The sequence below is a fragment of the Anomalospiza imberbis genome, chromosome 16 (genome assembly GCF_031753505.1).
Source record: "Anomalospiza imberbis isolate Cuckoo-Finch-1a 21T00152 chromosome 16, ASM3175350v1, whole genome shotgun sequence".
Lineage (NCBI taxonomy): Eukaryota > Metazoa > Chordata > Aves > Passeriformes > Viduidae > Anomalospiza > Anomalospiza imberbis.
Window position 1 is genome coordinate 392,070 of NC_089696.1, and position 22,367 is coordinate 414,436.

The 22,367-nt window shown below is 44.7% G+C and overlaps 1 protein-coding gene across 31 annotated transcripts in view; it reads right to left on the reverse strand.

Annotated features, from left to right (window-relative positions):
- Nucleotides 1–1,011: 1,011 nt before the first annotated feature.
- The window catches only part of MAPK8IP3 (mitogen-activated protein kinase 8 interacting protein 3), a 73,602-nt gene continuing 52,246 nt past the window's right edge, over nt 1,012–22,367 (reverse strand). For 12 of the 31 annotated variants that reach the window (XM_068206395.1, XM_068206386.1, XM_068206385.1 and 9 more), the window contains 19 exons: nt 20,752–20,882; nt 20,101–20,157; nt 19,432–19,602; nt 17,872–17,998; nt 16,950–17,045; nt 15,576–15,737; nt 14,485–14,650; nt 13,863–14,048; nt 12,742–12,925; nt 11,837–11,956; nt 11,486–11,566; nt 10,731–10,798; nt 9,496–9,644; nt 8,541–8,712; nt 8,327–8,440; nt 7,058–7,096; nt 5,301–5,480; nt 4,907–5,050; nt 1,012–3,896 (listed from right to left, as the gene is read on the reverse strand). In XM_068206395.1, coding sequence (XP_068062496.1) covers nt 3,775–3,896; nt 4,907–5,050; nt 5,301–5,480; nt 7,058–7,096; nt 8,327–8,440; nt 8,541–8,712; nt 9,496–9,644; nt 10,731–10,798; nt 11,486–11,566; nt 11,837–11,956; nt 12,742–12,925; nt 13,863–14,048; nt 14,485–14,650; nt 15,576–15,737; nt 16,950–17,045; nt 17,872–17,998; nt 19,432–19,602; nt 20,101–20,157; nt 20,752–20,882 — 2,469 coding nt within the window. In that variant the 3' untranslated portion in view covers nt 1,012–3,774. Of the gene's footprint in view, nt 3,897–4,906; nt 5,051–5,300; nt 5,481–7,057; nt 7,097–8,326; nt 8,441–8,540; nt 8,713–9,495; nt 9,645–10,730; nt 10,799–11,485; nt 11,567–11,836; nt 11,957–12,741; nt 12,926–13,862; nt 14,049–14,484; nt 14,651–15,575; nt 15,738–16,949; nt 17,046–17,871; nt 17,999–19,431; nt 19,603–20,100; nt 20,158–20,751; nt 20,904–22,367 lie in introns of all 31 variants that reach the window. The other 19 variants (XM_068206393.1, XM_068206378.1, XM_068206392.1 and 16 more) reach the window with 5 other exon arrangements.

Here is a 22,367-nt window from a genome sequence, read left to right on the forward strand (position 1 = left end):
ACTACACCCTGGCCTGTGCCACGCCACAGTGTGTGTGTTGGTCACAGAGGTGACTCACCTTAGGGCTCCCTGCTCGGGGCAGAAGATGCTCCTCTCCAGTCTTAAGGACATGGTTCATTGCCATGTCTAGCCCTTAAGTTGATGCAGTTCTACAAAATAATTATGAAGGTGTCCAAATGCTGCTGGGACTGAGGGGCTCCCTGCAGTCAAGTGATGCTGATATCAGCAATGCCTATGGGACTGTGCAGTGCCACCCTGTACATTGTTGTAAACTGACCTGATGTGTTATCCCTGGCAGTTCCTGTGGAGAGTTTTGTAAACGACTGGCTAAGGGTTAAAGGACACGATACAGTTCAGTTAGTTAAGAGGGGCTGAGGCCTCAAGGCTGTTGTGCCCTTGAAGGTTGCTGTGCTGATATTAGGCAGCTTTTAGGCAATAATAAGATGTGCAACCAGAATGTAAGGGTAGAAAAACAAAGCTACATTAATCACAGGAATGAGGAGCATGCAAACTGGAAAGTCCCGAGGGGTGGAGATGGCCTTTGCAGCATAAACCAATAAGGAGCTTAGCTTTTGCAATATGCATGAACTTCATTATTATAGTTATAAATGTATTTGCATATTTTGAATAAACGAGACCTGTCGGACATCATCGGATGTGCTCGTCTCCCGTCTTTTCCACAAGTTCCTGGTGGCCTGAAAGGGCCACCCTGACTAACGTTCCAGCAAGCCAGCAAGTGAATGCTTCTCTGCTCCAGCTTCTACTTCTGAAGTTGTGCCACCTTATATTTCCACCTTTTGTTTCTGCTGCTGGTACAAGTTACAGATTGCACTGTTGCTTGCTGGACCAGCCCCTTCTGCTCTGACCTTGTGAGCCATCCACATTTCATTTCTTGCCACTGAAATGCTCAACAGGGAACACTTGAGCTGCATTCCCACCCTTGCAAGTGTCCTGTTAAAGACTGAGCAGCAGTCCCAGTGCCTTCATAGGAACACAACATACTGCCCAAGCTGATGTTAACATGTTTATTACATACAGAACAGATACGGTTTGTTGTTGACAGCATAGGGGACAAAGCACGGGAACATATTCGTACAGCAGGCTCTTTACAGAATGCCATCTTCAGACCAAACAGCGGAGTTTACAGGCCTTAAGACACTTTTAAAAATCCTTTTGTAACATACAAGATACTTACATACATCACAGTGGAGATATGACAGAGAAGCGTACTGAAGCCAGTTAGTTCTCACCTTGATGCCCAGCAGCAACCCAAGGCTATAGGAGCTATCAGCAGAGGCTGGGTCTCCCCCTGCAGCTGCTCCTCTAGGCCATGTGCTTCTCTTGGAGGAAACCATGGCATTGAGCTGGAAAGGAATCTGATGGGAGATTCCTGTGTGTTGTTAGGGCCCAGTGGGTGACAGGAGATCAAGTGCTGTCCCTTCAACTGCTCATACCAGATACAGAACAGTCAGTGGCACAAATGCTGCAAATCTGACTTTTCTATGGAAGAACTAACAGAGTAAAGGAACTGAACCCTACCAGGGCTTCTTTCTCCCTTTAACTAGCCCAAATTCTGAAATTTGCCTGGCCCTAACCGATGAACTATTACATGACAGTGGAATCTGTGCTCTAAATGTTCTATTGTTTACTTCAATGCGCTCTGTGTTGGGATCCAAAGAGGTCTTCCTAGCAGAAAGCATATGGCAAAAGTGAATGAGAAGCCTGGCATGGTCAGCAGTGCCCCAGCAAAATGTCCCTGGTGAAAGGTCTCCTGGCATGCAGGTGGTGGCTCCATGTATCCCTTAACCTTGTGCCAGTCACAGAGCCCAGTATGCGGATGCCTGGAAGATGCCCTCTGGCTGGATTCCTGCCTTGGGGAGGAGTGTTGTGATGGGTACATGTTACCAGCACTGCTCACACGTAGCATGGGCACCCCGGTGGCTGGCTGAGGCTTCTGTTCACCAGAGATGTCTCTTGCCTTCTTGCAGGGAAAATGTATGCCACAACCTTTCCTGAACTGTGGATACAAAGACTGTTTAGGTGCTGCTGTATCAGGAGAGATGCCACATGTTAGAGCATCCCCTGGGAATATGGCATCTCTGCAGTACACCAGGATCTGCAAGCCTGGTCCATGGCAGCAAGCACAGGACACAGTAGGGAGCTTTCCAGGAGATGGAGGCTTGCCCAGTTGTCCCCATACTGTCATAAGGACATCTCTCTGAATCCTGGAGTGCTGTACAGGTCAGACAAAAAAACCAGAGGACCACCAGGAGCTTCCAAATTCGTCACTAACAAATGCAACTTGTCCTACTCCTGCACAGCCAGGAAAGAATGTTCAATGGACACAGAATTTGTCCTTGTGAGACAATGTCAGAAAGGGAGAAGACACCACTGTCTCTACACCTGTAACTTTCATATTCTTCATCTTGATCTTAAAACCACTCTCCCTGGCCCCAATTTTTGCTGCTTCTTTTGTAAGCAGGATGCACATCTGCAATCAGCATTGCTTAAACAGAAAGGGCTATCACCACTTTTCTTGGGGGCTGTCAATTTTTTCCAGGAGTCAGAATTTTCCAGCTTTTCAAACATCTTACTAGCACAGTCAGTGCTTGTGATATTAGGTAAAAGATGTCAGGAATCTAGCCTCAATTCTTTTTGCTGTGTGACATCAAGTAAGACATAGCCTTGACTGCAGTTGTCCTAACCAACTGCCAAGTCTCTGTTTTCTAAGTCTCTGTGAAAAGAGATCTCCTTCCAGCACATCCTAAAAAGTAGACACAGCCTTGAGATGAGGCAAACTCAATGTGTTAATGCAGAACTCATAGCAGATCAACACCATCTGCCCTCACCTGTCTTTTAAAAGCCACCAAATGCAATGCAGAGATAACCACATTAACCTTTCAGAATGAACTCAGGAATTCTTTTTTGTATGGCTTTTGTGGAAGGGACAGTTAAAAGCCTTGCCTTTTCTTAAAAAAGCAACATTCTGGTACCCTTTTGCTACTACTGCTGTTTGGCCTTGACAATCAAACACCTATCTTCCATCTGAGCCCACCAAACAATTCTCTTGGGACACACATAGGCAGGTACCCTGCACGTGACTGCTGAGGCAAAAGCAGCAGCAGAGGAAGGGACTTTCCCCCTGCATTGATGGAGAATGTGATTCCCCACAGTAAGGGTGCTACCGCCTTCTTCAGCCCCAGAGCCAAAGTGCTGCTGAAACCATGATGCTCTTTGGAGGCTTCCTTGGACCCTTAGTTGCTCTAAGTCCAGAGGATGTTATTCTGTGCTTAAGGGTGAATAAGGATAAGATGAAGAGTCTACTGGTGAACTAGAAGGATTTCTGCTGGGGTGCTGCAGAAGTGATTCACCATCACTGGCAGGGAATGCCTGGGACGCACTTCTTTCTCATGCAGATGGGAGTGAGGCAACATGCCCAAGAACCTGAGCCACCCCCCTCCAGCTGCCCCTCCTGACACTGGGCAAAGGTTTCCCACAGTCCTGGCTCCAAGCTCCCTCCATGGTGTACTGCCATTTCTCTCCTTTTAGATGCCAGCTCCAGAGCAGAACAAGAACCTAACCACGCCAAAAGCATACGGGCCCGAGTTGAAAGCTACGAGTTCAGAGGTTCAAGGGGGTCACAGTCCAAGGCAGGAACCGTTGCAGTTGTCCAGGGTCAGTTTCCAGCAGGAGTTATAATGCAGGCGTTCTGTATGTACATTGTGGCATTCAGGTGGGAGGAGGGACACTTACATTGTGGGAAAAGAGGAATTCTCACTCAGGGATGTATGATACTTGCCACACAATAATGTGGCTCCGTTCAGCCTTGGAAAGTACTGGCTTCACCTGGGTGGCATCTCCCGCATTCTCTTCTGTCTCATCATCTTCCCCATCCCCTGAAGAGAGAACACAGAGAGTAAAAATGGCAGGAAAGAAAATGCTATGGAATACTCTAAAGAGGCCAATACCCCTTTTAGAGTCCCAGCAGTCTGATAACAGATACTGTGAACTGAGATCTTTCTCTGTGTAAATGAGAACATTTACAGCAACCCCATTCTATTCGGAAGCTGGACTGCATGGATGCGACAAACGAGCTCCAGCAGCAGCAAAAAACACCCTTCCTTTCAGGGAAGCAAATTTTTACACACAGAGCACCCTCAGCAGCATGGGTAATCGTAGTGGGGCAGCAATGTTTGGAGCCAGTGGCACAGATGCATTTGTCCTTTCCAAAGCCATTCATACTGATGCTATTTTATGATAGTTTTAATATATTTGTTGCTTTGTAGATTGCTAATGCATGGCTGTAGCTCCCAGTACTTTTCCTACCCTTTCCCCCTAAATTTTAGAACAGTAAGCTAACCTTCTAACATGTTCCTGAAATACTATTAAGTCTAGCCTCTTTAGTCAACCAAGAATATCTTGCTTTTTACCATGCATCATAGACGTAATAAATGTGGGGCAAAGCTCTTGGACCAACTCCAGTGGGGCGGAACCTGGGGAAAATTACCTAACCAACTACTCTTCTAATTGGACAATATTTATTAACTATGCTAATTTGTTTAACTTAAAAAAGTGTAGAAGTCCGGTATCATGTGTGTATCTTGTACCTGGAGGCCTCCAGTTAAAGACCTGCTTTTGTATTACTTTCTATATTAATATCGTCTCAAAACTGTGTTGTTTTGTTCTCAATTTTGCAGGCATCACTACAGCTGTGTGGCACTGCAGCCACAGGGCACAGGTTGACAGCCTTGTGCTGTGCAAGGAACATCCTTATTTACCCTCACAGCCAGATGCAGGAGAAACAGTGTGGGGCTTTTTTGCTTTGGCTCTCCACAACAGTGGTGCCTCTCTCCATGACCACAGCTATGCACCCACTTTCCAGATGCCTCCCACCAAGGGCACTTACCAATCCGGAAATCAATATACCCTTCTCCTCCACTCAGCACCAGGACGTTCTTTAGCTTCTGACCCTCGGTCTCAGTGGCTGCTGTGCTGGGGTTCTCCGAAGGGCTGTCCAACACACTCCCGTTCAGGGTCGCAAGGACATTGCCTAGGAGAGGACAGAGGTGCTGTCAGTGCCTCTGCTCAGCCCCCACACAGTTCACATGCATACAAACACATTGTGCAGACCAACTCTTTCTGTTACTCAAATCTGGCAGTCACTCCAGTATAAATACAGATGTGTGAACCACAGGAAGCGCCAGCCATGGCCTGGACCTTAGTCTGCTGCAGACCAGCTCAAGCTCCTGCTACAAAAGGGATGGAGGGACAACCACCTGCTGAAAGAGAGCTGTGCTTACCTGGCACAGAGACAAAGAACTTGACAGCATCACGGTGGCCATGGAAGCAGAGCTGTGCCTGAGCCATGGAGCAGTAGGGAATGAAGCTGCTGGCAGATTTGTCACTGTTGTCATCACCATACACGTGGATGACCCCACCAGAGCGACTGCCCTCTCCAGAGGTTGGTGAAGTCTTGTTGGCTGGAGACAGAGCAAGAACACCATCAGTGATAGCTTTGAGTCCCCTTTACAGAAGGGACTCAGTCAGAGAGAAAACTCATGAGCTGTGAAGGAAAACCTTTAAAGGTGCAGGTCTCTTTCAAGGTCTTTTATGAATGATGTGATGGAGGAGACCACAGCAGATTACACAGTTCCTCTCTTTTAGCCTGGGGCAAGCTAGACTGGAGTCACCAGCAGTGATCCTGTCCAGCTTCCAGAAATAACCCGCTCTCCTAGGATCAACCTTGGTCTTTTGTAGCTGGCAGGGTACCCAAAGTGTCCACTGTCTCCAGAAGGCACCTGGAGGAGAATTTCTGCTCTGGATTAGTGACATTGCTCAACTTCCAAGTCAACTCCTTTGCTCATGCCCAGTAATGAGCACACATGCTGCTGAAAGCAGTCTCTGGGCCTAGTGAAGCCTCCCAGCCCACTCAGAGCCATCACAGAAGTGAATGTCCTTCCTCATTTCTTGATTTAACCACGACACCGCATTGTCAGCTACTCCAGCAATGAACATCTTTCAGATGCTCACCATCCACAGCTTCCAAGGAGGGCTCAGGGCCCAGTATCCTTCATGACCAGGCTCCCAGAATGTGACAGTTTCCACTCACCAAGCAACAGTGCTCTGAGCTCAGGGTGGGAGATGCTTCCCTTCTGCATGCACCCACATCAGTACAACAGGAACACTATCAAACCAGGCAGCTTTCACTTTTCTGTGAGAGAGGTTGATTGCTTCATTAATTATCTGTAGTTCTGTGTTTTAACTTTGGGTGAATTTCAGTTACATGACTTGGACAAAAGAGACTTTAACCTATCAGGCTCAAGCCAGGACAGTGGGACAAGCACAAATACATTGATGGAAGAATGAGAGTCAATGTGTGTACAGTATCTGGCTTTTTACTGCAACTAATATCAGATACTTTAAAAGGAGGAGACATGTTGATAATGCATCTGGACAGCCACATGAATGTCTCTGAGTGAGAAAAAAGCCCCTCTAATTTCTGACCCTAGAAAGGCATGAAATTTGAACTGAGATCCTGCCTTAACTGGCACAAACCTAAACAATTCTTCATGCTTATCAAGTCCCCTTGGGTTCAACATCTTGTTTGATAACTTACAGCTGACAGGTGCCATAGCACCACCTGCCATTGGCCTGAAACTGACGAAAGAAGTATCCTTGGAAAACAAAGGATGACCAAGGGAAACCTTGGAAAAACACTCTACTCCTGCTTCCTGCTTCTGACTGAATGAACCTTTCCTGTCCCCATCTCAAACTGGTCTACCACAGTAAGGGAACCATTGTTGAAGAATTAGCCTTAACACAAAAAACCAGAAAGATCAACAATGAGATGGAAAACATTGTTTTATAGCTGTGGGAAATGAGGATATTTACATGATTGTCTCTGATTGCTGTTCTCTAATGCAACTTAAAACAAAAAAGTGATGAGGAAAAATGGATGGAGAGAAGTTGAATGGCAGAATGGAAGGTAGGAGAATGACTACATAGGGAGATGGGTGCAAAAGGAATGACAGCTGTGGAGGGGAGGCAACGGACTTACCCCGGAGCCCAAGGAGTTGGCCGCGGTGGAGGACTACAGCTAGGCACAGGCAGGGAGTTGGGAACACAGAGGGGCATGGGAAGTGACGGGTAGGATAGGAGAGAAGAAAAAGGTGATTACTGGGAGATCATTTGAGGGCAACAAAAAGAGTATAAAGCCTAGAGAAACAACCACAGAAACTCCTATTAGTTCATACTAACACTGTTCTTGCTTGCTTTGCTCTTACCATACAGGGACAGATGTGGCATCTGAGGTGGGAGAGGGACCTTGTCACAAGGATCCACTGCTACATATTTAGTGAGATTTTCTTGCTTACTACATTTTTTACAGGAACACACAAAGATAAAGCAATTGGTTTTACAGCAGGGAAAAAGTTTAACTCAGAACAAGGACAGCAACCTTAAGACAGAATGGGCTTCAGAAAGGAACTCAGAAACAAGACCAAAATTGCAATGCATGAATAGGACCATGTCACTGCCCTCCTGGTGTTAACCCCAGGCATATCCAGCTTCCTTGCCCTCAGAGGAGACCATCCCAAGCCTGACTTCCAGGAGGATCACAAGAGGTTTGCTCTTTTTACACAAGAGGTATTTGTTTCTCAGCTTTCCTGTGAGCATTGGTGAGGAAACATACATTTGGCTGCTTTCTGTTGAAAGCAATTGCAATTAGTCTCAAATCCTACTTCCCCATGGTGATCTGGATAAGACCTTCAAAATAAGATACTGACAGGCAGGCTCAGAACAGGACTAGTAACAGCTTCAACTAAACTTCCAGCTCCAGAGAGTCACCTATTTACTCTTACTGCTGGGTCCCCTCACCAGGCTGGATTTGGTGTAGGATACCTATTTCTACTTGTCTGATAAAGCTGAGCCCTAATCTGAGTAAACAGAGCTTTTCTAAGCTCAGTTTTTGGAAAATTCTGCTATGGAGACATTTAGATGATTAGGCCAAAGTGGAATTTCTAAGGAGATCTTCCTGGTGACTTCTCATCCCATGACCTCCTTTTGGAGACTTACTACAATTCCCAAAGCTTTGTTTCTCCTGTTTCACATTAGCTACAGAATCAGTTCACATCACTCTGCTCTGTCAAGGTCCAGGGCTGCTCATACTCTTGGATCTTCTCCCTGAAATGGCTATGATTAAAGGGTGTCAAATGTCAGGAAAGCATCAGCCTGCCTGAACCACCTGCCATGCTGCACAAATAACACCTAAAAGCTTATTTTTTTTTTAAGGGGGGATGCAAGAGTACTTTCAATAAATGTCACTTACTCTCAGTCAGGGGAATGGAGATGACAACACCGTTCCCGGTGCCCACCCAAAGGCGGTTGCCAGCAATGAGTAAGGCTGTGATCCGTACAAAGGAGAAGCCCAGCTTTCCAGTGCCTAGGAAGCATGAATGAGAGTTGGGCAGTCAGTGATGACTTTGGGCAAGGTTTGCTTTGGGCAAATTCTGCCTCGAGCTTAGTAAGCAACAGACCCTCACCTAGCATCTTGCTGACGTAAGGCTCAATGTCGACATCCTGCAGATGTTGATGGCTGTGGGCATGGTAGAGCCTCAGCGTGGAGTCCAGACGGATGGAAACCCATACGCCATCTCCAATCCATGCCAGCTGTCGCACCTGGCTCTCCCGACGAGGATGGGCATCAAAGGATTTCTAAAATACCAATGTGAGTTCACAGAAGTTTTGCCATTGTCTATACTCCACATATACATATACTCAATTTTCAACTGAGATCACTTGTTTGAGTTCCAGAGATCTTGGAGAAACTGTGTTAATGCCAGCTGATCCCAGCAGTTCATTACTGTACACAAAAAGTCCTTTGCTTGAGCAGCTGTCTGGCAGCTTTGCAGAATTGATGGTCTTTTCTGACCACTTCAGGAGCAAGGGCATTTAGACAGCAAGAGCTTTCGATGTACTTGACAGAAAAGGAAAACACACAACTCCAGGATAAATTCCAAGGATCAAACTGCTTTGGCTCAGTAATGTGAACTTCAGATCCAGCACTTCTTCTCTCCTCAATGAGAATTATTTCAAGCATTCTCAGATTTGTACCAACACCACTGTACTGATTTTCACCCAAAAGGCTCTAAACATTGTTTTCCCTTTAATGGGATCCCAGGGGCTTACTAACTGTACTGTTCCTTTGTGCCATAATGCCTAAAGATGGAGAAGCCTCAGATTATATGTGAAGAGTCACTGGAAAACAAACACCTATGTTTGGACAGTACATGGCCCCATAGACTCTCTAGTAAAGGCAAAGAAAATTGTCAGTTTAGACCTACTGATAGAATTCTGCTCTGCAAAGGGAGGAAGGAACAAATAACCCCTGGCAGATTAGATCATAACATGACCCAGACTGACAATTTTGGTCAAGAGCGGTTAAGAATAAATACAACCCAAGTGTGTGCACGCATAGACATGTATGTGCTCTCTTACCTCAATCTGCATTGTCTTCGGCTGGATAACATGGATTTTGTTCTTGTAGCCACACCAGACTCTATCATAGACCACAGCCATGCAACGGATGGAGTGGTGAGTGTGGCCAAGATCCATCAGGTGGTAATTACTGAGATCCCACTGACCATCTGAGGTGAAAAACAAGTGTGGGAAGATGCATCTCCTCCATGACATGTGAGCATACAACAGAATCCTCTACCTTTCTATATGTATCCTGGTATACAGGCTTAGCTGATACTCAAATGCTCAGTTTTCTTATGTCTGTGACCTTCCTATGACTCCTGCTTCAGGCACAGCCTTACCCTTATGAAACATGTAGCGATCAAGTTTAGTTTGATGTCTGACAGCTCTCAAATCAGGCCAATTTAAACATCCTTTATTGCAATGAAGTGAACAGGCTTCTCTAACAAGTGCAACAAAAGCAGTGAGAGAAGAAGGAAGACAGCTGAATAAGACTATGCAGAAACTTAAAAGGAAATGGGCCATACAGTCCTTGTGATGAGGCTTCCTCACATCACAGACCTACAACTTAATTCACCCAAAGTGTTAAATCCAGGAAAAGGAATCAGATCTCCCTTCTCTCACTCTTATTTTTAACTAACCGGGCAGATATTGTGCTTTTCACAGACAGGAAGCCTCTATGTCATGAAGCTTTATCTTATTTCTGATGGGAACAATTTTGATGTGTCAATGGTCAGGCTTGAGCTCATGACAAAGGCTGAATCAAAATTTGAATTGCACAAGCCCAGAAATGTCTGTATTTCTGCTTGCTGAATGAACTGCTACTCAATTAATAACTAAGTTCTTTATATGCCAACATTAGACATAGTTAGCAAATCCCCATGCGCTGTCAGATGTGAACGTAGCTAAGACTGCTCAAGTCATAGGGAAACAAAACCCACAGCAGTGAAGAGGACCAGAAATTGAATTTACTAAGTGTATCTCAAACAACTGCACAGCATATGTATTCCTATAAGTGTCACATTTACTCCACATGTACTACACAGTACATACACACATTTTTGTTCAGAAAAGCTCAGGAAGTGGTGTTAGAGTACACCTGAGATGGTTTGGGATAGTGATTATAATAGCCATGTGTTTAAACTCGGTGTTTGTACCCCAGCAGCCAGCAACTTCCTCACCTCTGGAAGAGCGTTTAATCCACTGCTACACTTTCAGCCAAATTTTGTTTTCTCTATTACATTGATTCTTACCTTCTCCCCGATGGAATATGGCTAGTGTTCCATCTGCCAGAGCAACCAGGACCCTCCCTTTCACATGCCTGAAATAACAGGATAGTAAAAACATTAAAAATGCAGTAGAAATGAGGGACTCAAAAACTCTTCCTGCCATCCATACACACCATCTTTACAAAGTCTCCAGAATTCCTAGTCAGTTTAGCATTGCAGGAACATCCTGCAAGAGGTCACACCTCTTAACCTTCACTGCAGTAAGATTACATCTGTAAGTTTTCTGTTGAGGGAATTCTTCTCCTTCACAATACAAACACCATCAATTTCAACAAATCCCCCCTAATTTACCCCTCAGTGAAATTTTGCCTTTCTCCTACCATTTACTTCCATCTGATATTGCTAGACATGTATTCACTGAATCAGGTCAAGACCGCAGCTGAGCAGGAAAATGGGTTGGTATGAGGCTTTCCCATTACAAAAACCTTGGGAAACTTCTCTCACAAAACAATGCACTTAGGAAAGTAAAGAAAAAGTTGTGGCTGCCACATCCTTGGAAGTGTTCAAGGCTGGGAATGTGGATGAGGCTTGGAGCAACGTGGTCTAGTGGTAGGTATCCTTCCTCAGGGCAGGGAGTTGAAACGAGGATCTTTAAGGTCCCTTCCAATCCAAACCATTCTGTGATTCTGTAAGTCTACGACCAAGATCTGCTAGTCCCCTCTAAAGCATCACTCAGGCCCTGAACCTTCTCCTTCAGGTCCCTTGGAACACACACTTACACCAGGCTCAGCACAGAGTCCTTCAGTTTTATTGAGTGCAGACATTTCTTCCAGCTGGACACAGCCGAGTGCACATAAAGCCTGTGAGAGAGAGGACAAATTGGGGAGGGTTAGCAGCAGGGCCCCATACTTTCAGCCTGCCCAGGTTTGAGTCTTCCCTTCTGGTAGGAAAGGTGGAGGTGAGGTAAGAAAGTGATGCTAAATTCCTGAGACTATGATGAGCTGAGCAATGAAATGAGGAATGGAAACCTTCTCCAGAAACAAGGAGTGAACAAAATGTGTTTGGACTTGAAAAATAGACCCCAGAGCAGGGAGGTGACACAGAGATCTGCCAGGCCAAGGGGAACACACCAGCCATTCTGAGCTCCCAGCCACATGGTGGGGGCTGCACTGGTGCAGGTTCCAGCATCCCTGGTTGACTCCTGATCTGGCAATGTTGTGCTGGGCTCCATCTTCAGCTGCCCATTCTCCCTGAAGAGGCAAAAGAACAGTATTAGAGATTTAGCAGCAGCAGTGCACAGAATGCCCACCCAGGCCCACAGCCTGGCACTCACAGACAGGTATGGGCCCTTGAAGACACCAATTGCTTCCTTCTCTTTGGTAGTTTTCACCTGCAAATCTGTATTATATTTACAGTATTTCCTTTCTCCTCCCCTTACCAACAACAAGTATTTCAAATCTACAGAGCCTGCGTTTAGCAAGACTATTACACAAACAATATTTTCTCTGTTCATTTCCAGCTTCAACAGAAACAACTTAGAACAACATCGGCATTCAGGAACAATCTGTATCCAAGACTTCCACCCTATTCTTCAGGCCATCACATCAGCTTTGTTTGTCTTAAGAACTTTTTGAGTGGTGAATATGCTTTCTTGGTTATTTTTACAACACATCAGAGGTACTACTAGAATAAATCAATCATTTCTACACACGTAAAGGTAAGCTCCTTCAGTAAGAACATGAACTGTACACGTACTTTGGGAGATCTGCCTTAACCACAGGTCTAAATTCATAGTGAGAGGTCAAATATTTGCATTTTAACAGCTAATCCAGTCAGTTGCAGGCTGAGCCACGTCTGTTTTCATTACATTTTTTTCCTTCCCTGTTATCCCATCTGTAAAATTGCTTGGGCACAAAACTGATAGACGTCTGACACTTTATCAGAAGATCAGGCTGCTTCTCTTATCACAAAGCTTATGAAAACAGAACTGATCAGTAATAGAACAGAACCATTATTCTGACCCCAGCTCACCTACCCATTCTGCCTGGGTGCCTGGGCTGGGACAGGGTCTGTGAACACGTGCTCGGTGAGGGGCCCGGGCCGGGTCTGTGTCAGCTCTGCCTCGCTGACGCTGCTTTCTGGTACCTCTGTAGCCTCTGTTGCCTCCTCAGTAGACTGAGACTGGTTGATCTTCCCATTGCAGACAGGAGCCACCTCACCTGGAGGACAATGAACAATGTGAGACACGCTGAAGGATCAGTTGGTGAGTTAACTGTGGATATTCTCAGTTCAGTCAGAGAGAAAAAGAGAAAGTTTTCTAACCAGGCGAGAGCCTGGGAGACAGATGGGAAAGAATGTAAAAAATTCTCTAATCGATCTTGCTGTTCACATTGTTTATAGATATGTTCTGCCACCGTGCATCATTCACTGCACACCAATGGTGTGAGTGTTTTTACTCTAAGACCAATGAAATTAGTCCGCACGATGTTCTCTATAAATAGAGCGGTGCATTTGTAATAAATCGGAGTTCATTCTCTAGCCTTTGACTTGGAGTCTTCTCGTTCCTGTCCTGCTCTATGGTGACAGTTAACTATATAGGTATCAGGCTGTCAATTCTTTAATTTATCTTTCCTTGCCAAATTCAATCAAGCCCTGAGCCTGTGCCACAGACACAGCAGCTCATCAGGTATCTTCTGCCTGGAAGGGAAACAGACACTATTTTCAAGTGAAGCATAATCTGTGACTAGCACAGCACAGCACTGGAAGTGATTCGAGGCTGTCACTACAGTATGGAGTCAGCAAGGGCAGCACTATGATGTGCATGTGAGCTTAATCGGCTTCCCAACACTCAGGGAACAAAATAATCAGAAAAGCAGCACCTGTAGCAGGGCAAACATCCCACATGCCCAAATGTAGCATGTAGGAGGCTGTATGACTCCTGCAACCAGGCTGCAGCATGTGTATCAGAGAAGAAAGGAGAGCTCTAAGAAGAAATGTACCAAAAGGGCCTTTGGTACTCCTGTATCATAGTAACAAAATTGTGGAGGCCTCTGAAATGCATAATTTGGGCACAAGAGGATGTGGCTGTAACACCATGAGCTCGTACAGGATTAGCTGTAATTGATATGTCACTAAGTTTTACATCCCAAAACTTACTCTGTCCCTTGTCCAGAACAGGTGTGTCCCCACGTGAGGAACAGTTGCTTCGTGGCACATTGCAGCGGGTTGCACAGCCCACCAGTGTGATCCCTGCCAAGACACCATCTGCTCCGGCTGACTCTTCGGGATTCACATCCCCCTCCAGGAAGATCTCGCCTGGGGGATAGTCACTCTCACTGGCCGCTGAAGGCAAAGAACAGGTTCTCATGTAAATCAAGCTATTGCTGCTAATTTAATGTGCTCCTGAAGTCACCCTAATGATGGGAGATTCTGATCCTTCAGAGCTCACCACCCTGGGGAAGTACCACACCATCCATCAGCCTGATCCACAGCAGATCCCCTCATCCCTAGTATCAGTACCCAAGGCAGGTACAGAGCCCTTCCATGTCCAACAAGGCTCACTCCTGCTTCCAAAAAACACCCTTTGTGTATCAAAGGAATGACTTACTGAATACTGAACAGGGAGGGACCTCCACAGAAAAGCAAGATCTGGATTATGATTTTGGGGAACAAGTACAGAACACAACAAAGCCCAGGGGTTAGCTCCCAAGTGAGGATGTCTATTACTCCTCAGTGGGGCAGGTGACCGTGTGCAGACCCCAGCATGGGCTGCACTCACCAGGGATGCTGGAGATGCAGAGCACGTGAGCGTTGCAGACAGTGAATTGGTCCACCACTGTGCCAGGCTGGTTGGCATCAATTATCACGACTTTACTGGTTGACAGCGTGCTAGTGAGGATCCAGACACGGCTGGATGTGGCATCCATCTCATGGAGCTCCTTTGCCTTCAGGACAGCAGACACACATGGGCGTGATCAGCACTTCTCTTGGATCAACATGAGCTTAACAGTGCTTGGCAACATTTACACATGGTGTAATTTATTTTAAATTATATATTCTATTCTACAGTAGAACTATAGAAGAAATTTTTCTTTTTTATGTTGTTGTCTAACCAGTTATATTTTTATTTTTATTAATTTGATTCCATTCATGTTGCTGCACTAGTATCCAGAGCATTGGCCAAAGAGCCTGTCTGACTCCTTAGGGCAAGAGCAATTTGGCCACTAATTCTTCTGTTGAGATGTCTGACAAATATATCACTGAATATTCGGTTAATCAGAATGCCATGAGTCTGGGATGCACCCAACTGATCAGCTTAAGCAAGCTGGTCTTGGGAGAGTATAAGGCAGCAGTATAAGGTGTGGAGAAAAACCCTACAAACCAGACAGCATAAAATATTGTATGATTATCTGCAAATTACAGCTTGGTTCTTTAAACAGGGAAAAAAAAAAAAAAAAAAAAAATCACTTAAGACTACCAAAAACCAGAACTGGATTAAATCTCAAGAGGCCCAAATGGACTCACAGACCGTGTTCTTTTAACAAAGCTTTGCCTGAATGTATTTATTAATTTACAATTATGAGGGCTATATAATCTTCCTAGCAACCTCAATCAGGCATTTAATTGCCCTTACTATTAGGATTTTATTCAAAATTCCAAACATTTCAAAAGCAAAAGTTGGAAAACTTTATACTGGATGATTTGTCCCAAATCACACCAAAAGTTACAGAAGAGCCAGCACACCACAGCACTGTCCCACAAGTACAAGAGCATTTTATGGCATAGTACAAAGATACTGAGAGAGGGGGTGTGGTACAGATGAAATGAGAAAAAACATCGGAGGGAAAAAAATTCACTTTATTTTCTGACCTTTTTTTTCTCAGGAGACGTATGGTTACTTTTGTTGTTCTCGCCTTCCACTTCCCTGTCACAGGTGAGGGGATCATGCCCAGGATCTAGTTTCTGCCCATTCCCAGGTTCCTGTTCCAAAGGTCTCCATCCTGAGAGATTTACTCCAGCTGCACACCACAGCTAAGAAACAGAAGCAGAAATATGAACTAAGAATTCTGCAGGCTCTGTGGTCGCTTTGAATTTAGGCACCTTTGTGGAGAACTGTCGCATGTCAAACATCTAAAACATTTAGCTGGAAACACCAGATCTTGATGATTTCTACTAGAAGATATCTGGATTGATGGAGGTAAGGCAGAGGATCGCTACAGAGCAACATCACTGCTTTTTAGTCACTGTAGCAAAGCAAGCCAGGATATGGCAGATATTTAGTGTGTTCAAACTGACAGAAGACAGGTTAAATGAGATATTAGAAGGAGATTCTTCCCTGTGAGGGTGTGAGGCTGGTGAGGTTGCTCAGAGAAGCCTGTGGCTGCCCCATCTCTGGAAGTGTGGAAAAACAGTCTGCAGGTTTAGCTCCCAAATAAGTAGTTTTCTGAAATCAAATCCAGCTAACCTCCTATGAATTATTTCCAGGGAGCTTTTTAAGAGAATGCCTGGAAGAGGACTACAGAAATATTAGATTTATCCAAAACCTTAAAGGAAAGATGCTGCACAGAACATTATCTAATGATCACACCTAGAACCTTCTAGAAACAACAGCATAAAATTTTCTTAGAATTTAACCGTCAGGATGACTTCTAAAAATCATCTCTGAATGAAGTAATGACAAACTGGCTATTTCAAAACAACCAGTTCCAGCAGGTAAGTCTGCCACCTACACAGACGACCACTTATACCCAACTGCAATTCTACTCAAAACATTCTAGTATTAATAGACATAGCTTCACAAAAATCTACTGCAGATAATACTGGCCTGTTACCAGTGAATTCTGGTCAACAGTAGAATCTAAGGAGTGATGAAATGCATTTTCACTTTCACTTGGTCATTTTCATGAATTTTTACATCAGTTTTCATTACACCCTGAGGAGTCTTAGCAAAAGCATTAGAAGCATAAAATATTGCTCTTGTTGATGAATTGTCTCAAAAAAGCAAAAGATGTCAGGGAGCAGCAAGGGACCTAGCAACCAGAACCAGCTGAGAATTTTGTCCTAAAATACTTTTTCCTACATTCACTACAAACCACCATTCCAAAAAAGGAAGTGGAAGATAGAATTTGGCATATATAATGTCAAAAGAATACTCTAGTTGTAAAAATGGCAGGTTTATTGACCCAATCCTTGGCTTATTTCATGTCCCTTTTCTAGACTGCATGGTAAGCAGAAACAACGTACCTTCATAGTTGGGTCCTTCTCTACTAGTGGGCGACAATATACAGGCACAGGGACATTTTTCATGCGAGTGTCTTCCTGACCACCACTGGGACTCAGCTAGGGAGAGAGAAGACAAAAAAGACAGTACAAAGCTGCAAACACCAGGATATGGCAAGAGAGATGGAATCAGTGTGACAGAACCAACCAGAGGTGGCTGCTGCTGAGGCTTCCTACCACATCTTGTGTTAAACAGTGTCCTTAAGGGGAGAGGAGCAGCACACCCAACAGACCATCTCACAATCATCAGTGCCCCATTGATGGCCAACAAAGGCTACACATTGCCCTGCTGATAGAGAAAGGATGTTCCCTGCAAAGAGTCAGGACACTAGCATTCCCTTCCATCATGACAGTTGGATTTGATGATTTTAAAAGTCTTTTCCAAACTTAATGACTCTATGGCCTGAAACCTCCAAGCCATGCTGCCAGGCTCCTCCCTTTCAGGAGGTCTCTAACCAGTTAAATGTGTCACAAGCCAGCAAATGAGGCTGATGTTGGTTGATTTTATGTTACTGATGGGAAGAAGTGGGCATAAATCACATTTGTTTTCCATACTAAATGACTGTTAAAGTTCTCAGAGTATAAATGAAACAACTAATGTTCCAGCCCAATTATGACAAAGGAAATTTTTTTGAAAAGAACTGGACTCTGGTTTAGAGTACTTTTGGTTTAGGGTACTTTTCAATTTCAGTACTTTCATGCAGAGGAATGTCCCTCCATTGACTTTGGTGGAGATATACAGAACATAAATTTGGTCTGTGCCTACAATTATCATACAAACAAAACATACACATGGTACCTCTAAATTAAATAGCTAATGACTAAGGTCCTTAGTTAATGATTAAAGTCACCTTCCACTCAGCCAGTCCAGAGCATGGTCCCTTACCTGCTTGTACTTGGCTGGGAGGCTCCAGCCACAGGCCTGCAACCGCCCATCATCGTTCCGCACATGCTCCCGGACCTGCCGGTACTGCTCTCGCTTCTGCTCACGGCGTGCCGAGGACGTGCAGTCACTGAGGAGGGAAGCACAGTGTCACCCAGCTGATGGTTAAAGAGAGGAGCTGAGGGTGAAGGGAGTGTGGCCAGTATCAGGGAGGACACACACAACAAACCAAATCCAGCTGTGAAAAGAGATGTAGGGAGTCAGAGACAGAAAAACTCCATTGAGAAACAGACACAGGCAGTTCTGACCTGTCACCTGAGCAATGTGGCAAGCCAAGTCACTGTCGTCACCTCTTATGATCCAAGAGCCCTTCAGAAACAGGGAATAATCCTTCTCTAAAACCTGTCTAGGAGATCACACCAATTTTTGCTGAGCTGTTACAATTTACTAATCTAATGTCTCCATCAGGAAGGCACTTTCAGTTCTTTCCCTCCTCATTAAAGTCAACTATGGATTCTTCTGTCCATTTTTAAGCTTTGTCTGCTGACAAGGAAAATGTGCAGTAACTTCTGGGTCCAACATAACAACTCTAGCTTTGCACTGGCAAAGGTTAAAACCAAAAATTGATGCATGAGTTTTTAGACACGTTTTAATATAAACAAATGCTGTTTGTCAGCTCCAGCTCTCAAAAGGTTTTTGAGGTACAAGCAACATCAGCAGAAAAATGTAATCCTGTGGGCACCCCCATTATGTAAAACACTGCTGAGAAGTATTCAGACACCACAGCATGACTGTGAGATGTCATCACAGAAAAATATGGAATACGGGCAGTGGGTATCTAAAAAGTTTAAATTTACCCTTCTACAAGATCCATTGTCTTTTCAAGAAATCCTTTTTACAGTAGAAGTTATTCTACTTTACCACCACATTCTCCAAAGTCCTTCCACAAAAACACACCCCATGTGAAACCAAACAACCTTTGCAATGGCAGAACACATTGTAAAGTCATGTAAATCACTGAAGAGTTTTCTCCCTTCATCTCAGCGACACAAAGAATTTGGGTAAGACTGTAGTAGCAACACCCACTGGCTCATTTTTAGCATGGTTAAGATTAAAACCAAGTACTGGAACTTTAATGTGCCGTGGAGAGAACTTTTATCTTCACTTAAACCCCTTGTCAAAAGGGTTGTGCAGACATGTCATCCCTTTGTCCTGATGCTGCCATCACACTCCACCACAAAAACCCTCCTTCATTCCATCCCGGTCTGCAAATACAAGTGTAGAACTAGAGTGAGGCCACCTTGAGCTCCTGTCGTCCCTGCTGAGATGATCCATCACGGCCTGAAAAGCCATGGATACTGTATATTCGGGAGGACAAGGTTTGCTGAACCCATCCATACAGTAACCAATGAGTGAAAGCTCAGGAAGATAAACCACAGAGAACAGAGACATACTAACATCACACAGACTGTTTCCAAAGTGGAAAACAGCTTATTTCAAACACTGATGTTATTTGGGAAAGCTGCAGGGGAGCCTGGCTTGGCACACAGCCCTGCAACTCACTCGTCAGGGAAGAACTCGAGGGTGCGGCTGCCGGAGGAGATCTGACACATGGTGTGGCTGCGTCGCTGGCTGAACCCCGCCGTGGTGGGAGACTTGTAGTGGATATTCACAGAGGGGTAGGTCCTCTTTGCTGGGGGAGGACTGGAGGAAGAGCTGAACAGACGGCTGAAGCTAGGGACAGAAAAAGGGTAACAAGTAAGAGAAAAGGTGCCTGGGGAGACAGGCCCCATAGATACACAAAATGGGAAGCAAGAGGTTGGGATCAAAGGCTGTAAGCCTGTAACAAAAACTGCTCTACTTCAAACCCAGACCTACATCCTTGGTTTGATTGGCATAAGATGTTTTTAGCTTCCAGAAATAGGCACCTCTTGAAAACAGCCCTTTATTACAACTGACTGCAAGTATGTCCTCCTAAACCAGGACAGAGAGTATGAAAGTTTCCATTCCAGGATACTCATGAATTTTTTCAGCTTGTGAAACAAAAATCAATGCGCATGGTCAGATCTGATCTTAACTTCACTAAGGACAAAGGAAGCCCTTGAAGGCAAAAGGGTTAAGCCAACAACACTTCTATATGACATTAATGTCAGTCTACTAAGTTGTTGTCTGAAGTAGAAATGGCAACACTCCTCATTTTCCTAATCTTGCACGAACAACCAAAGAACTTACAATTGCCAAATGGTGGATTTCTTCTTCTCCTGAACGGATGGGTGCTCACGGGAAGCTCTAAGGACAAACAAAGCAGAAACAAGTTAATTTCTGCATCTCTGCCAAGCATCAGGTCATTTCCATCAAGGAAGCCATGTTGAAAGTCAGAATTCATTCTAACATGTTTCAAAAGACACCAGGGAAACAGACATGCCGTGGTCTTCAATGCAAGCACACCCAACCACTTTAAGTATCAAGGCTGATGTAAAAGGCAAGTAAGCGTGTTTAATGTGATTATCAGCTCTCTGTAACACTGTCTGCCACAGTGTGGGAACTACAGAATCTAGCATTAGTCACTTCAAGCTGTAGCCTTTAGAACTCCTCAATCAGCAACAATACTTCTCCCTAGAGCTTCTTCCAGATTAATAAGCACACAAGAAACAAGCAAGACAAACAACTGTCCAGTGTCTCCAAATAACGGCAGCAACATGAGATTTGCAGTGAAGGTTCAAGAACAAGAGAGAAAGAATTGGTATTAGGAGAGAAGCATCTACAGTCTGGAAAACTCCCAGTACTTCTCAACCCTGTATCAGTAGGGGTTGCATTGACCACAAGGTAAAACATGAACAGGTTATGTCCTAAACAGGAATGTTACGTAACACCCAGCCTCACCTGATCATCTCTGTCCACCTGACAGCCTCTTGGAGCTCCATCAGCCTCTCCTTGTACTGGTTGCGCTCCATCAGGACCCGGGCCATCTCCACACGGGTGAAGCGTCGGCGCTGGGCAATGGGAATGTTGTCCTGCAGAGGGGAGGAGCACTGCTTCAGCCAACAAAAGATGGAATGGGATTGAGGTTAGTACCGGGCAAGTCAGGGGACAGACACATATTTGTTAGTTCTTCTCATGCCCTGTTTGATTTCACCCCCATTTCCCCATTTGAGGAGCTAATTCAGACACTGAGCTCCGACCTACGGCCATGGATCTCTGGGTGTTCAGCAAACCCACAGAAACAAGAATGAGAATCACCACCAACTTGAACACGTAGCCCTCACATACACAGACCCCAGTGTGGGACTATTGTCAGCAAGGTGCTTTGATAGTCTGCAAGGAATGGTAAGAATTGACAGTGGTCTGTTGGTCCAGAAATCTGGAAACCAAAGATTTAATTCAGTAGCAAAGCCAGTCATAAACAGCAGGTAGCACCACATAATGTCATCTGCCCCCTCAGGAGGACTGCAAGGAGGTGTTCTGTTAGTACAGATGGATAAAGGTAGGATACAGGAAAGTAAGGAAACGCCTTTTCCTCTTTGGTGACACAAACTGACCTTCTAATGAGGGCATAGGCAGCTTTGGGTTGGGAACAAAATGAATGAAAGTCTGTTTTGTCTCTTGAGTGGAAAATGAGAACAACACGACTAAAAAAATATCTGCCCAAAATAAAGACTGAAAAAAGAAAGAGTTTTGGGAACTCATTACTAGGAGGTGGCACAGGGTTGTGCTAGACTGTGGCAATTCCCAAGCTCAGCCTGGCTGGTAAGTGCTGCTGAGGGCTGGAACAGCACAAATTAACCAAGTCCCTCTCTAGCCTCCCTGGACTTTGAATCAAATCTGTATGACTAGTCAAAACAAGAACTGTATAAACAAAAAGGAATTTATCACTTATTTTTTTTAATTATAAAAGAAACCAGACCTCTCCTGTCCATTCAGCTGAAAACAAATCCAACGCTCTTCAGCAGCTCATGAGCACAACTTGAAAATGTTCCCATCTACCTAAATTCTCAACAGATCAAGTTCACTCCAAATAAGACAAGAGATCTAGGCTAAAACCAAACCTGCTCTGATACCTTGTGTAAGAAAGAAAACAGTAACATGACATAAATAAATGTATTGAATTCCCTGTCCTAGCAGGGACATTTACAAGGAAAATCTTGTTACTGCTTGATTTGCCTTTTTTTTTTTTTTTTTCAGCTACAGTTGGTCTTTGTTGAACAGCCTCTATCCCAGCCAAAACAGTTTCAAGAGCTGTCCTAGAAGAATAGCCCACGAGCCTTCTCTGCCTGTACGCTGTAATAGGCAATACTGGCTTATGGAAAAGTATTAACAAGAAAAACACAGCACTAAGACATGGTGGTAGTCACTGTTGCAAAGCTGGCTGTGTAAGCTGGATTTCACTGCATGATGTCCTCACAGCTAGATCTTCACTGCCTACAGGGGGACAGGCTCTTCTGGAGAAGCCTGACAGTCATAACACCCTGAGAGAATCCCCACTGCACACTAGATTTTAA